At 39.1% G+C, this 16,354-nt stretch overlaps 1 protein-coding gene across 1 annotated transcript; it reads left to right on the top strand.

Moving 5' to 3' along the window:
• Positions 1-1,780: 1,780 nt before the first annotated feature.
• dpys (dihydropyrimidinase) lies at positions 1,781-16,142 on the top strand. Its single transcript, XM_067602364.1, has 9 exons — positions 1,781-2,243; positions 4,673-4,831; positions 5,025-5,204; positions 6,503-6,692; positions 6,814-6,970; positions 7,136-7,277; positions 8,146-8,288; positions 12,231-12,438; positions 13,766-16,142. Exons 1-9 carry the CDS (start codon positions 1,992-1,994, stop codon positions 13,823-13,825), a joined length of 1,491 nt encoding a protein of 496 aa, XP_067458465.1. The 5' UTR covers positions 1,781-1,991; the 3' UTR covers positions 13,826-16,142.
• Positions 16,143-16,354: the final 212 nt, after the last annotated feature.

Genomic DNA, 16,354 nt, shown 5'->3' with positions numbered 1-16,354 from the left:
GAACCAATACCAATCACAGAAGACATGTTGACATGTGACAGTAGGAAAAGCATAGGTGTAAATAATGAAATGAATGATGACTGAATTCCATTTAGCTGCTTCAGTTTCTGGGTGCTGGTAATGCATACTGGCTCACTGTCACACTGTCATGACTTACTGGGACACTTGAATAAAATGGACCCGTCATTAATGTGCTTTTCCTACTATGACGAGTCAAAATGTCTGCTGTGAAAAAGGCTCACAGACACCAACATTTTATAATTATTTTTTGTGGAGCCTGCAGTTGTTTAAAAGAGAATTTCAGTCAAATTTGGCACTCAAAACAATAGCTGCTGAATATAGTGTATGTACAATACACTGTGATTCATCTGGTGCATTATAAACAGGGCTAAATATGAACATGCAATGACAAATAATTTCTCTGCAATTGTCTTCTCCATCCTATCAGCAATTGACTGCATGACTGACAAATATTCCATAAAAGAAAAATGTATAAAACATAAAATTTACTATTTTGGGCTGTTACATTTCAGACAACAGAAACAGTTCTGACCCCAGTGTTTTGGTCATTATGTCAGGTTGCAGGTGATGATCATTTGCCATTGACCTCTAAGAACAGAAAAAAGTACAAGTTTTACCTTAACTGACAAAAAGTATTCTTCAAAATAATTCTTTGTGAATAATTCCAAGTGCAATAGTTTTCTGACTGATTAATGTTATTAGGAAGTTCTGCTCTGGGGGCCTTCTACACACTGCACTTCACATCTCACAAGTTTTTATTTAGTACTAGCTCACTAGTTTGGAACATCCACTCTAAATCTTGTTACCAATATTAGAGGGAGCTATTGGTCCATTTTTCTTTTCATTTTCTTGAGTGTTTGACTGAATTCCTGTGAAGAATTTGACAAAACAAAAGTAAACAAGGTGATATCATGTTGAAATGTTTGAAGGTTTATCTCAGAAAATGTTTTAACGATCTGTTATAAATAACTATCACAGATAATAGTTTTACAGTATCTCATTATCTGCTCTGTGTTTTGCACATAATATTGTTATTGCTCCTGGAACAGCATTTCAGTCGGCTTGTGGCGAATTGACGCCAAATGCCAAATTTGCACTTGGTGAATATGCACCACTAAATCACAATATCAGCGGAAATTATGAGGACCTTTAGGGGTTTTACATGTTGAGATCTGTCTTGTAAAGGAACCCTGTGTCCAGAGTTAGAGTTACAACCTTTTAATATTTCAGTTTTGTAGCATAAATCTGTTTATTCCACAAACTAACTGACACCCAGTAGACCTGGAGCCATGTTTCAAGTTGCCTAGTGATCCAGTGCTTTATGATGAGGCTAGTTTGTAGTTTGCTGTGTGCACTTTACATCAAGGTACTTGTAGGGGTCAGGGCACAAACACAATGCAGAGAGTGGAGGGCTCAGGGGGTCAGGGGGACAACAGATAATTGTCTTCCACTATGTTGTAGCCTATATGAATGCTGCTTTTTAAAAAACAGGTTTGTGTTGGCCAAAATTGATAACTTCAGTTTCTTGGAGTAAAAATAAGATGAAACATTCAGCTGGATTAATTGAATTAGTTGAACTGGTTAGATAATATGTGCAGCTGCCAAGATGCTGTGAGTCATTATTATCTGATTTGAGTTCATTGTAATCCCATCGCAAAATACTGAAAAGTAAAACTGAAAAGAAAACTGGATACAGCGTCGGAGACGGGGCCCATTCATTCCGCATAAAGCGCCATTGAGCAACTTCTTCTAGCTGTTTCCCTGAATTGAAAGAGTTTAAAAGTCATGCGCAGTTTCCTTTATGTGAAAGTGCACTAATTACGTAAACTTTGGAGCTGCCTGACGTGTGAAGCATCTGGACAACACTGCACGGACAGACGAATCTTGTGCTCTGCTTTCACTTCTGTTCACTTTGCACATATTCCTGCAGATTCTGTCTGTTTTTCTAACTCTCAGTTGTGCACAGCAAGATGGCAGAGCCCAGGGGGATCCTGATAAAAGGAGGTAAAGTTGTGAATGAGGAGTGCTCCGTCATCGGCGACGTCTACATTGAAAATGGGAAAATAGTAGATGTTGGACTGAATCTTCAGATCCCTGCGGGAGTGCGAGTCATTGATGCCACCGGGAAACTGGTGATCCCTGGCGGCATTGACACGCACACACACATGGAGCTGGCGTTCATGGGCACCAAGGCTGTGGATGACTTCCACATCGGAACCAAGGTGAACACATATTGATATTACGCCAGATGGACATGAAAGATGAAATGGAATTCAAGCGGCCTTGCTTTCAGAGCAATGGCGCTGTTAGGCTACCAGAGCCCCTTAACATCTCTGAATTAAAGCTTCTGCTTAGAAATGCGGGGAAAGTGTTACCATTAGGCCTATTCATTAGTTTTAAATTTGGCTATTTATTAACAATCAAAACATGCAAAAATAATAACAAACGGTTAATGGACTGCATTTATATCGCGCTTTCCAAGTCTGATTACCAATCGACGTGCTCTACAACACATGCTAACTTTCACCCATTCACACACACATTCATAAACTGACGGCAGAGGCTCCATGCAGGCCTCCAAGTTTGGTGTTCACTAGGACACTTCGACGTGCTGGATAAGCCGGGGATCGAACCACCGACCCTCTGATTAGTGGACGACCCCGCTTACAGCCGCTACAACAGCCGCAACATTGACAGTAGTCATTATCATAAGCATTATATTCACCCTCATCATGCCCATCATTATTACTATAACCATGCAGTTGTGTTATATCAGAATTAGCTTGAAACCAGATTAATCAACCAATTAATCAAACTGAATCTTATCCATCACACCAGAGGTGCAGCTGAAACAGATGTCTGTAAACTGGGACAATAGTAGTTTTATCCAAACATTTACAAATTGAATTATTTAAAAGATCTGGAGTCAAGTTCTGCCTGCAAGACTAAAAGATTTATGATAATATATAGTAGATCATTGTGCTTGCAGCCTGATGTTTCCTGACTGTAGTTTACCTGTCTTTGGATTCGCTACTACTGTATTCCTACTGTACATGTTGGACTTGAACAAACGACAATAAATACACAATTTACACATACACATTTTGTTAGCTCTCAAAATGACTTGTTTGTGTGCAAGTCCACTGTAGAGGGCATGGTAAATTAACCAGATTTTTCACACTGCCCTCTAACATTCAGTTTCCTCTTGCCAACAGTAGCCAAGAGTAAACACACATGACATACGCTGATGTACTATACTAGTTGGGTTAATTTGTGGTTTTGGTCTTTAATTTCCATCTCTACTGAGTTTGTATAAAACCAGACTGCTTTGTAACACATCTTTGATTTGTGCATGTTGGTGTTTTATCTTGTCTGACTTTGCATACATTCATGGCTAAGCTAATGACAGGGTGCACCCACACAATCTGGGAGTGAAAATATCTTATCTGAACAGAGGACTGCACACAAACATACTTCTTTTACTTCAGATTTAGTCATTTTTCTGTTATTTTGTCTACGCTGTGTAAAGCACAGTTGAACAGGCAGCTACACAAGTGAGTCATAATAAATCACACACCAATTAGGAGTATGTGTCAACTTTAATAGGCTAGAAGTCTGACAATCATCATTTATAAGTGAGGTGTCGGTGCAACAGAGGAACAAAGTGGCCACAGAGTGAATGAAACACAACACTGTAAAATGATGTGACTCATTCACATTACATTTTTTTGTCATTTGTCACAAATCCAGCAGTATAAGCCTCACAAAAGAAGTACACATGTGTGTTACTCTATTAGACTGTGTTGTGTTCTTGCTATTTTGTCCACCAGTGGAATCCCTGCAAGCTGTCTGGGATGAATTTCAAGATGAAACTTATTAATATTAAATGTTCTCCTCTCAGATCTACAGTATGCATTACACTACAAAGTTATAAATGAAAAGAGGTTGTTACTGTCTTTCCTGAATGATGAGCTTTCTTTCCTTCGTTGTCTCCACCGCAATCAATTGTATAAACAAAGTAATTATCTATCAACAGAGACTTTCAGATGTTTTCTTCACCAAAACTCTCTCATCCACTAATCTGATCAGATGTCAGTGTTACACAATGCATTCCTGACTGGTCTGCACTCATTGATATCTGTTTTTAAAACATGTGTTTCCGTTTGTTACTATCTGACTCACACTGGTGTTGAGTAACAACACAGTTTGTTCATAAAGATTTGATAGTTTACTGCAGTTATGTTGAGTATTGTGAAGTAGCATTCACAGATGTGAAAATAATCATTTTTGATATTTTTTTACATATCCCATCAATCCTTCTCTGTTATCTGACCTTAGACATGATCTCATGTATGAATATTTAATATTTTCATCATGTATACACATGCATCAAATGATTTGACATCACAGCAATGTGTCCTTATGTCATCTTATGATTGACCAACATACTGCTAATGCTTTGATCAAAATTCAGTTATAAAGGATTTTCTCAGGCCGCCTTCTAAACTCTTGCAGACATTAAATATCCTACAATAATCAGTTCAGTAATCAGTTCTTGAAATTATTTGAAAAATCCTTTTTTTTTAGCATTTCTACCCTGCAGTTTGGTTAATCTTCAGTTAATCTTCAACTCTCATCTGTGTTTCACCAGGCTGCTGTAGCAGGAGGAACCACAATGATCCTGGACTTTGTCATCCCCCAAAAAGGCAAGTCTCTCCTGGAGGCCTATGACTGCTGGCGCAACACAGCTGACCCCAAGGTTTGCTGCGACTACTCGCTGCATGTCGCTGTCACATGGTGGAGTGACAAGGTGAACAAGCAGATCACTGTTAACTGATACATCACATAACTTGTCCTGAAATGGCACCACTTACAAAATCTCAAAATGGAGTATTGTATTGTGTTGAAAGCACACATTTCACGTATGAAATCGGGAAACATGAGAATAAAGGTTATTCAGAGCTCTCTCTGCATGTATTTCTCCAAACGTTTCCACTTCGCAGGTCAAGAAAGAGATGGAGATTCTGGCAAAAGAGAAAGGAGTCAATTCCTTCAAGATGTTTATGGCCTATAAAGATGTGTTCATGCTGCAGGACTCTGAGCTATATGCTGCCTTCTCCCAGTGTAAAGAGATCGGAGCTATAGCTCAGGTGCATGCTGAGAATGGAGACCTGATTGCAGAGGTTGGTATGATCATTATTTAAGTGTTAACTCCTTTTAACTGGAGTGAATAAATGAACACCGGCAATTAGGAAGAAGTGTCCTGCACGTTATGTTGTGATGTTTTTCTGTTATAATGTATGTGATTTCCATCATGAAGCCAGTGACTCTCATCTGAAAATACAAGTAGATCATCTGTATCGTCCCAGGGGGACCTTGATTCCACTGCCTGAGAGAAAAGAACATCTTTTGTTGTTGCGTTTGTTCTTTTATGCCTTGTATTTTTATTTAAAGATCAAGCAATATGGACAATTATTTGGTAAACATTGTTTAAATATTTATTTAACTAGTAGACACTGGTAGTCGTTCTTGTCAGCATGCATCCACAATGCTCAAATCTGAAGAAAATCCATTCAAATTAATCATATAACATAGTGAATATGTTACGCATACATACACACACACACACACACACACTCACCCTTACCCTAACCTTAACATGACCCTAAACAAACAGTAACTTTAAACCAACTCTTCACCCTAAAATTAATGATTGACATTAAGGGGACTTGCTTTTTGTCCCCATAAGGGAGGCGAGTCACCATAACATGACTATGTAAACAGATTTCTGTTCCCACAACATGAGGAATACCTGGACCACTCACACACACACATACACACAAACCTTCCCTTTTATAAGGGAAGGTTTTGGCAGGTAAATAATGACTTTGTGTAAACATGCCACAGAAACAATTATGGATGAATGTTTAATGTTTGTGTGTGTCCGCTCGCAAGATCCTGTGATAGAAAAGTGCCACAATTGTAATTAATAACTTAATTCAAAAAAATGAATTATGGCTTCATTCCATTTCTGGCTCACTGACTGGGACACTAATAATGCCATCATGCTTTTTCTGCTACAGTATGACAGTCAAAATGTCTGCCATGAAAAGGCCCTATACAGTATTTCTTATGTTTTGTATTTTCCAATCCATCTTGTTTTAAAATGTCATGGCAACAAATTACCACTAGGGGGTAGCAAATGCTAAAAAAAAAAAAAAGAAGTAAAACAGTATGTGAATCTCTTCTGGTTGGGAACTCATGATTACTGCTGTTACTGGGAAGTGTGTATCTAGAGGTGGTGAGCTTGAATTTCGACTTTTTGTGTATAAGTCTTGTTGGTATATTTAACCACAATCATTGCAAACTCCCTCTTTACAGTGCTGTCTGTGCTTGGACAGACACTGTGCTGCTGTTATCCTTCCATCACCTTTAACCTTTATCCCACCTTGTTGTCCTTGTCCCCGTTGGGACTCAACAGGGGGCCAAGAAGATGCTGTCCCTGGGCATCACGGGGCCCGAGGGCCATGAACTGTGCCGGCCGGAGGAAGTGGAGGCCGAGGCCACCCAGCGAGCCATTACCATCGCCCATGCAGTCAACTGCCCGTTGTATGTGGTCCATGTCATGAGTAAATCTGCCGCCAAGGTGGTGTCCAACGCACGAAGAGATGGTGAGTGTGGGCTTAAAAAGTTCAATTATTCAGTATTCTGGAGGAGGAGCCTCTGAAACCATGTAAAGAGAAATTCATAAGAATTTTAATTCAGTTGAAGTGTGTTTTCATCTCTCAACAGGGCGAGTGGTGTTCGGGGAACCCATTGCGGCCGGATTGGGCACCGATGGTACTCACTACTGGCACAAAGAGTGGGCCCATGCTGCTGCCTTTGTCATGGGTCCCCCCCTCAGACCTGACCCCAGCACCCCTGGGTACCTGATGGACCTGCTGGCCAAGTAGGTAGAGCTGAGAAGTGCTTGAGAAAAACCTACAACCTGCCCTTTAACCCACACCAACTTAGCCTCAAGGATGACTCAATAATTGACTGTTTTTTTTATGTATTCATTCCGGCATCTATTCAGTCATTCATTCATGTATTTATTTATCAAATGTGCTGCTAGTGATGATCTAAGTGTGACGGGAACGGACAACTGCACCTTTTCTGTGTGCCAGAAGGCCCTCGGAAAAGACGACTTCACCAAGATCCCCAACGGAGTGAACGGCGTGGAGGACAGGATGTCTGTCATCTGGGAGAAGGGAGTGGTATGTCATGCTCGTATGTTTACACTTGACTGACATTGTTCAACAATGAGACTAAGTCTGAAAGAGTGTGAACTGCAGTCGCTGCTGTTAACAGCTATCACGTAGCTTCCTGTCATTATCCCTGTGAGCAATGAGGTAGCAGTGAAATGAATAAATAGATACATAAAATATGGCAAATGTCAACATAACTATGCACTAATTTCTTCTGTTTACATAAAAAAATCTATATTTTCATGTATCTTACATCAGCTTGATACTTCTTACTGTGATTCACAGTCGAGGCTGATTACTCATCGTGTATCAAGAGCAATTTTTCGAGCAGGATATGCATCATTTAGGCACAAAATCGGTTAAAATGATCAGGCCCCTTTGTCAATTTCCTGTTGTGAGGATTTATCATTCCATGGGTAAGCTGTATCTGCATGTACACAAGGCTACATTTTTGACTACTAGCGGGGCCATGTGCGTACGTGAAATTATATCATGATGTCAGGCTAAAAATGTATTTACTAATTATTCTACGTTTCTTACATTAATTTGAGCTGAAATGGAACATTTGTGATCCGTCATTTTCTACAACACAAACAGAAAAGGCAATAAACTCTGCAGATTTGCCGCAGAGTGCAGACGTTGCATTTTCTTGCCGTTGTTGTGAGGAGGTGTTTCAGCGCGGCCGCCCCGAGGCCACTGGAAAGATTTACTACGCGCAACATTGCTTACAAATCACACATTATATGATATTTTGGCAGAAATGAGTTGCTTGCCGCACAGTTAAGCACTGACCTTTTGTCTGCTAATTCTGTACAGTGTTGTCATCCACTGTGGCCCCTTACTCAAACTGGTTGCTTTGTGTGTTTCCTCCCCTCAGCACAGTGGCAAAATGGACGAGAATCGATTTGTAGCTGTCACCAGCAGCAACGCAGCAAAAATCTTCAACTTCTACCCGCAGAAAGGCCGTATCGCCAAGAACTCGGATGCTGATGTGGTTATATGGGACCCCAAGTTGACAAGGTGAGGACCCGACTCCAGCCATTCAGCAGTAAGGGAGAAAGCTTTTGAAATACAGCAATAAAAAAAAAAGCACTTAGATAGTGTGCGTGTACAGTTATGCACACTCTGAATGCACACTGACTCTTATTTTAACACTCTCTTATCTCTGAGTCTTAAGTCAGACATTTCTACCACTGCTATCAGCAGCTTCAACTGCAGATGGTGCTGCTGAAACATTGGGCAAACTTGAAAGCGTGTCTTCAGGCTGTCAAGCATGTGGTTAAATAAGATAAGGTTATTAAAGTTTAGCAGTAAAGTATGTAGGCTACAGGTACAGGCGACAAAAAGAGAAGTGGTGTATCTTTCATCTTGTGCCACCTCAACACGCACTAACCTGCCACGTAAGCTGCTTACGTCTGTGCTCTATCCAGAAGTCAGGGGTATGTCATCACTTATCTATAGATGCAAATTAAAGCAAGATAATTTCCATATGAATCACAGTCAAAAAAAGAGTGTTTGAATGATTATATTCCATATGTGGTTGTTTCTTAGGAAGGATTTTAATACACTTACATAAGCTTGATGCACACAGCATCAGTGGGACACTGCTGATGGGTCATAGTGAGGATCTAGAGAAGAAGAATGATGACTGTTTCACGTGGGAGCTAAACCAATTTTCATAGTACAGAACACACAGTATTAAGTCTTTTTTCAGTAACCAGCTCAGAATATTATTGGCTATATATAAGAACTGATTATGTGATTGTTTCTTCCCATTTTCTTATTATTCTAACAAAGTCACAGCTATGGACAGTATGTTGTTCTGTGGAGCACATGAACACATCTAGGCACAGAGGACAGTTTGCATTCCAGTAGGTTGTGTACTGTAGCACATTCAGCTTATATAACCCAGAATGGCACTGCATTGCTCTGTTTGCTAGAGAATCTGGGCTGAGCCCCTCAGGGAACTCACTAACCGCTGATGTGAATTGGAGAAGAACACATTACACCCTGGTGTAATTTGCTGTAAATGAATTCACTGGTAACAGTGGAAAGGCCTGAGACCTTCACAGTTATTACTACTGGGTAGTGTGCAGTAGTTTGATCTTATCAGCATCCTTGGAAATCACCTGTGTGTTTGTTGTCTGTGTTCTGTCTTTACCATGTGTGCATGTCTACAGATGTTATAATGCCTTTCAAGCATGAGAGCGCCTCATGTTTGATTGCTGCAGCCGTGAATTCATCTGTGAAACAGCGTAATTAATTGCCCTCAGCGTGAGTGTCGCTTCATAACATCCGGGACCAGGGGCCACAAACAGTTGCATAACCAGAAATGCCTAGGAAGCTCAGTCAATTGCCTTGTGTCTCATAATTAGGCCACTTGAATAATGAGGAAACATCTTGTTTTTGTCAGTGCACACTAGGCATGGTGTCTGACTTTAAAAATCTACAGGAAATTTGTATGTGTGAAATGGGGCGGGGGGCATTCAATGCATTTCATGGAACTGGCTGAGTCAGACTTATTTCCCTGTTCCCTGCTGATTTAGTGTTTTCATTCAGATATGATTCATTTGTTAGACATCATCAATCTGTACCGTGCATGGCATTTGATCATTTTATTATGAAATGTTGGAATTGACATGAGATTATCTACATTTTCCAGAAAGTCTTTCAACCCCTTAATGAGAATGTGCTTGAAACTGCATTAAGATAAGAGTTATATGCAGTGGTGAAAGAAGTACACAGACTCTTTATTTAAGTAAAAGTGGCAATACAACAATATTAAAATACTTCAAAAAGTTCCGCATTGAAAATATTCCAAAAGTGAAAGTACAGAAGTATTATCAAAAGTAAACTATACACCTTATGCAAAGAGCAGTATTAGAGAATAAAGAAGTGTGTACACTTAAGAAACAATCGCAGATGTACCTAAGGCAGACTTTTTTGTGTGTTTAATTTTTTTATTTGTTTTGACATGTCACATGATAACACACAATGAGGCATCTGAATACATTGTCCCATCTGGCCAGTTTAAACGAGGAGTAGAAATACAACCAATGAGTCTCCAGTAGCATACAGTAAAAGTAGATGCTCAAGTGATTTGTAGGTGATAGAGAAATAAACATAAAAACAAAGCAAAGATCGACTTTAATTGGCCACCAGAGATTATGGCTTTAGGCAGCTCTATTCCTGTGTCTGTAAAGCAGACTATATGACTGAAAATACACATCTTGCTATCTGATGTTGTATGTCTGTGCTTTTTTGTGTTTGGTGCATTGTTTGCATTGATTTTGTACATAACTGGTAATTTTAACTATTTATTGATATTGTTGAAGATTGTGTGCTATTGATTTTGCTCATGTTGCACTTGTATCAGCTGGTGCAACTTCTTTTTATTATCTTTTTACTAATATTTACTCTGACATTTATAATGTGTGGACTGCGGGAAGATTATCAACTGTTAAGGTAGGAGCTGGGATAAAATGTAAAATAAACTATAAACAATAAACATTAATCAACTAATGTTAGCATGTTAACATCTGCTAATTGGCACTAAACATAAAGTGAAACTGAGGCTGATGGGTGTGTCATTAGTTTTGCAGGTATCATAAACCAAAACCATTGGCTAAAGTTACATTTTGACCTAAGGAAGCCACAAGATGAAATGTTAAGGGAGCGTCAACTTTATTGTACTTCATCCTGAGGGAGACATGAAGGTCTGGACCAAATTTCACGGCAATACATCCAATTCTTAACAGATATTTTACTCCAAACCACAAATGTCAACCTTATGGTGGCGCTAGAGGAAAAGTCAGGGGATAACCAACATCACTAGGACTTTTCAACTGTGAACCATGAATATTTTACCAAACTTTATGGAAATCCATTCAATAGTTGTAGAGATATGTGGTGTGGATCGGTGTGAATCAACCGAAAGTGCCATCCCTAGAACCGTGTCGCTAGCATGGGGAAAAAGTGCAGTATTTCCCTCTGAAACACAGTGAAGTAGAGATATAAAGAAGCATAAAAATACTCAAATAAAGTACAAGCACTTGCAAGTGTCAGTTACATTCCACCACTGGTTATGTGGCTGGAGAGAAACCATACCAAAGCAAGACAATCACTTGTTGTTTTTCCAGCTGATAAAAAGTGCAAGTCACCCCTCATTGTCAGTCCATCACTGTCCAACTACTGTTGGTGGATTTGGTGCATACAGTGTATGCTGCTTTTATGATGGATTTCCTCATGTACATCACGTTGAATCCAGGGACATAAATTCAGATTGAAACTATTCCTGCCATAGACACATTTCCTGTGACAGCTGTAGATAAATAATTTCAATTATTTAAATCATTTCTGCAAATAAACACCATTTCAGTCAAGCTGTAAACAGACACAACATTTCTTGGGGTGAAAACTTGAAAGTCTTGTGTCTTTTCTCTAAAACTCATTCACATTCTACATACCGCTCCAGCCTGCACAGACGGTTTTGTTATATCAGTATTCTGGCTGTGCTACAATATTATATGGCAGAGCTCATGCAGCAGCATTTGGATAGCTGCCACAATAATGCAATAAGCAGCACTGAAAATGTTGAGGTGCCTTTTTATTGACTGAAAGAAGCTCAGGTTATGTGCTTAGTAAGCTTTTTAGTGAGAGGAGCATCACATGAGCAATAATTGTAAATAATACATTATATTTCTTGTTGATGCACAGTAAGTGAGCTGCGGTAACTTGATGCTGCGTATGAGTACATCTTGGCCTGATTCAATCAGTTTCAGATGAGAATGGAATGCATTAAGGTCTCACAATAGCTTTATGTTTTTGTTTTTTTGGCTTTGTATATAGAAAGCATGTGGTGATTACCTCAGCTATCACAAGGGCTGCATCTGATCAAGAAATCGAGTTCTAAATCCTTGCTATAGCCGTTTGCAATGTAGTTGCATCTGTGTGTCTTGATAGGAAAATATCAGCCAAGACGCACCACCAGGCTGTGGACTACAACATCTTCGAGGGCATGGAGTGCCACGGTGTCCCCATGGTCACCATCTCCAGGGGCAAAGTGGTCTATGAGGATGGGCGGCTGAAGGCGACGCCAGGCCATGGCAAATTCGTCCACAGAAAACCCTTCTCTGAATTCGTTTATAAACGAATCCAGCAGAGGGAGCAGGTCAGTCAAGCTCCACAAGTTTCATGTCTAGAAGACAACACCTCAGTCAGTAACATGTAACCCTCAACACTGGTCTCCGTAAACCAAATGGTCCAAGGTTGTCAGAAATCACTTCCTGTTTGCTACTTGGTGCAAGAAATTAGCTCTCCTCCATTGTATTTGAATGTGTTAAGTGTTGAAATTGTTACACAATAGAAGCAATATGTAAAATCCATAGCATACAGTACTTATAAGTTCTGAAAAATTACTACAATGCAATGTTTCAGCTTTGATAAAGAGTATTTATTTAAGCTGCTATAATCAATATTTAATGATTACAGTGGATCAGATGACATGTAATGTGAAAGGTGTCATTTGTAGTGACAACCCTTACTGAATTCTTGTGAGTATGTACTTTCTCTCAGCTCTGCAGGGCTTTATAGTGTCTTTCAGCCCACTATTTCCTGTCCACAACTTTACTGTTTATAGTTCACTCTCAACATTCTCATTTTTGGCAGCAGCAGGCAGTTTGGTTTCTTTAGCAAAAAGGTTCTAAAAACTCACTGTATGCTACCTGCCCAACACAGAAAACAGACACAGTTAGTGACTAGTTGTTGAACATAGTGGAGCATGTGATAGCAGCTAAAGATATTTCCTTCAGGAGTTAATGGAGACTACACAGAGCTAAAAGGAGAGGTGACCATAAACATTATCAAATGAATACTGTTGCTACATGTCTGCTGGCTAACTGGTTGCTAATAAGTTCACCATATCAACTTAGAGGATGATAAGTGTAAGTGCCCCCCTCAAACCACAACTTACACTGTGGTTTCAGAATGAATTAAACAAGCAATAATTAATGAGCTTTAGAGGTGTTGGTAGCTGTGGGGTTTTTTTACCTTCAGACAAAGTCATGCTAGCTGTTCCCCTGGTTTGCACCCTTATGCTAAACTAAGCTAAGTGGTTACTGGCTGTAGCTTCATATTCATATTTAGCGTACAGACACAAGAGTGGTATTGATCTTCTTATCTAACTCTCAGCAAGAAAGCAATTTCCCAAATTGTTGAACTATTCCTTTAAGGGAATACTGAATTAATTAATGATGTGATTTTGACACAGCCCAACTATAGTCAGGATTAAATATATTTAATAATAATGCTTATTCATCATTTTTCATTTATAAAGTGAGTCTCACAAATGAAAAGTAGAGACCATAGAAAGGCTGATTAGCTGTAAAGCATCTTTCAGAAGAATGAAATTCAGATTTATGTTCAATTTGAAGCAACCAGATCCTGATGAGGTACTGTACACAAAGTTCACTTCTTTTTGCTTTGTATTTGGCCTGCAGGTGGGGAAACCAACAGCTGTGATCAGAAAGCCCTATGAAGGAAAAGTTATTTCCATATGAACAACTGATCTAGAACGTGAAAGGCACTTTGGATCTCCAGCTGCGTGGCAACAGTACATCCAGGAGCTACCAAAGCCAAAACAACTGTGTAGTTTTTAACAGACACACATCAAGAGTGGTTTCTACTTCTTTTTTTTTTTAACATGTGACTGTTCTGCAAGTCGTACATTTATTATGTAGTCATTTAAATCAGTGTGTGCAGTAAAGAAGGGGGGTGTTGGTCTTTAGATCAACTCTGATCAACAGTGAGATCAATGTTCTGTTAGCAGATGTGTATTTGTTCAACTCAGTGAGGTTTCCAGGTCAGCTCTGCTCAGTACACAGGTCAGCAGAACCCACTCTGCTGCTCTCACATACATTATGCAATCAAGTAATTCACCGTAAGAAATGAAAAAAGGCTTATGCATGATTTCATAGCAAAAAAAAAAGAAATTGTGATGAGAAAAGAGGATCTTTTACCACTTTTATATTTGTGTATGCTAGTGTATTAATTGTATTGTAAAAATCATTTAAAAAAAAACATGCTTTAGTTGTGAATGTGCCTGATTCTACTGTATCTGAGCCGAACTGTACCCTCGTTTTTTTCCTAAATGTTTGTTGCCATTGGCAACAGCGCTGATTTTTCTTACCCAAAAGCATCCTTCCCTTTGATGAAATATTCACTAAAAAGCACTGACATGCGTGAAAGTATTAAGATTTACTTTGTTGACCCAGATTGACTCTGCATTTGCATAATCAGCAGGATTGCACATTATCATATTCACTCCATCTATGCCCATTTATGGACTGCATTCATTCCTTCCCATGGTAAAAAGGTCTGTGGCTGTCACCGAGCATCATGTGGCAGCTTCCTATTGGGCTGAAATGCTGGCGTGGTATTATGGCCACGGGGCCAGTGTAGACATAATGTGAGCTTATCAGGTTGCCACACGGGTCAGTGGCAGCGTGTGAGTCACAGAAGGCCTACTCATCCTTGAGCTTTACCACTTCCTTCTTCTTGTCTATGACAGTGGAAGGGATGGTGTGGCACCAGCGGTATGGGATTGTACAGTTGACTCTGAGAATGAGGAAATGTACCATACTGGATTAAGAACAGTCTTCTTCTTCTAGATCATAATTGGAGGACAAATATGTAGAAGCAAAACCAGCTCATGGAATACTGAGGTGGAGGAACTAAAATGAGAACAAGTAATGTGCAGGAAGAAAGAAAAACAGGACCAGAGGCTTTAAAAAGGCTACCACTTTCTGATAAGGCCCCAAAATGTTTTGAATTTAAACTAATATCTTCATTTTGGTTAATAAATCATTTGGTAATACTTCATAGACTAGTTATAAGCTCACACAGTATTTGGGTTTCCAGGCTGTCTTTTGTAACAAGGCCTCAAGTTTACAGTTTTTTTAGTAAGTCATCAATAAATTACTTACTTTTATTTTTTGATTTTACACTTTTACAATAATCTATCAAGGTGGGGGACAAACTTATTAATGACAAACTTGTTAAGTTCTTACTAATGGCGTATTAATGATCTGTAAAGCATCAGTGAATCATTTTTTAACCATCAATAAAGCTACAACTTATAAATGCATCATAAAGTGTGTCTTATTACAAAGTGGTACCAAATGAAGTCATATGTACCAACTTAACATTGAGCGCTCACCACTGCATATCTCGCCTGTCGGATTCTTTATCACACATACAAAGAAAGATATGTCATCCCTGTGTTAGGTGAATACATTAACACCGGCAAGATGTTAATGAGCAGTGACAGTGCGTTTATGTGGAAAGAGGACAGTACTGTTCACTGCACATGTAGGGGACATCTGTCTTGGATTATGTAAGCAAATATCTGTTCTACTCTCTGCAGGGGAGCATTACACATGGAGGTAATATACAGAAGCTTGCCTCTGTATCTCAGGTTACTGGAGATTGTTCGGTGCTGTATTCTACACAAATACAGTAAAGTGCTTATAAATAAAATGATTCACTGCTACTATCGCACACAATTTATAACTGCAAACTTAGATTAGAGGTACAAAGTAAAACAAAAGATACAAGTTTATTTTCTATAAGAGTATACGGTATATAGGGCTTAAATGTTATTCCTTTAGTTAGCATAATTGTGGCATCCATTCAAAATACAGAGTACATCTTGTTATCTTGCAGATTATTCTGATGGTTCTGGGTACATTCATCATAAAATACTGTCACCTGCCTTGTTATGTAATGAACATGATGTAATATGTATGTATAACACCTCTAATAAGTAAGATGACATTTCTAGTTGCAGATTGCTCATTAAAGCTAAACTGTATTGAATTACAGCCTCTTAATTGATGGTATTTAAGCAGTTGGCTGTTATCAACATGAAAGTGTTTCCTCTCTAAACCATTCTCCATGGTTACCATTACTGCCAATCGACAGATTGACCTGTTATGTAAAATGATATAACTTAATGAACTACTGTAGCATGCAGGAAGGATTATGGACAAAAACAGTAATAGGGCACAGAGTCTGAGCAGCATGTATTT

This window comes from Thunnus thynnus, chromosome 10, assembly GCF_963924715.1.
Source record: "Thunnus thynnus chromosome 10, fThuThy2.1, whole genome shotgun sequence".
Lineage (NCBI taxonomy): Eukaryota > Metazoa > Chordata > Actinopteri > Scombriformes > Scombridae > Thunnus > Thunnus thynnus.
This window is presented reverse-complemented; position numbering and strand designations above follow the sequence as displayed.

Excerpts from the sequence above, each read along its gene's own strand:
- dpys (XM_067602364.1), top strand. The coding sequence starts at position 1,992 with ATGGCAGAGCCCAGGGGGATCCTGATAAAAGGAGGTAAAGTTGTGAAT. Across the intron at positions 8,289-12,230 it reads TGGGACCCCAAGTTGACAAG|GAAAATATCAGCCAAGACGC; the intron begins GTGAGGACCCGA and ends GTGTCTTGATAG. Across the intron at positions 12,439-13,765 it reads GAATCCAGCAGAGGGAGCAG|GTGGGGAAACCAACAGCTGT; the intron begins GTCAGTCAAGCT and ends TTTGGCCTGCAG.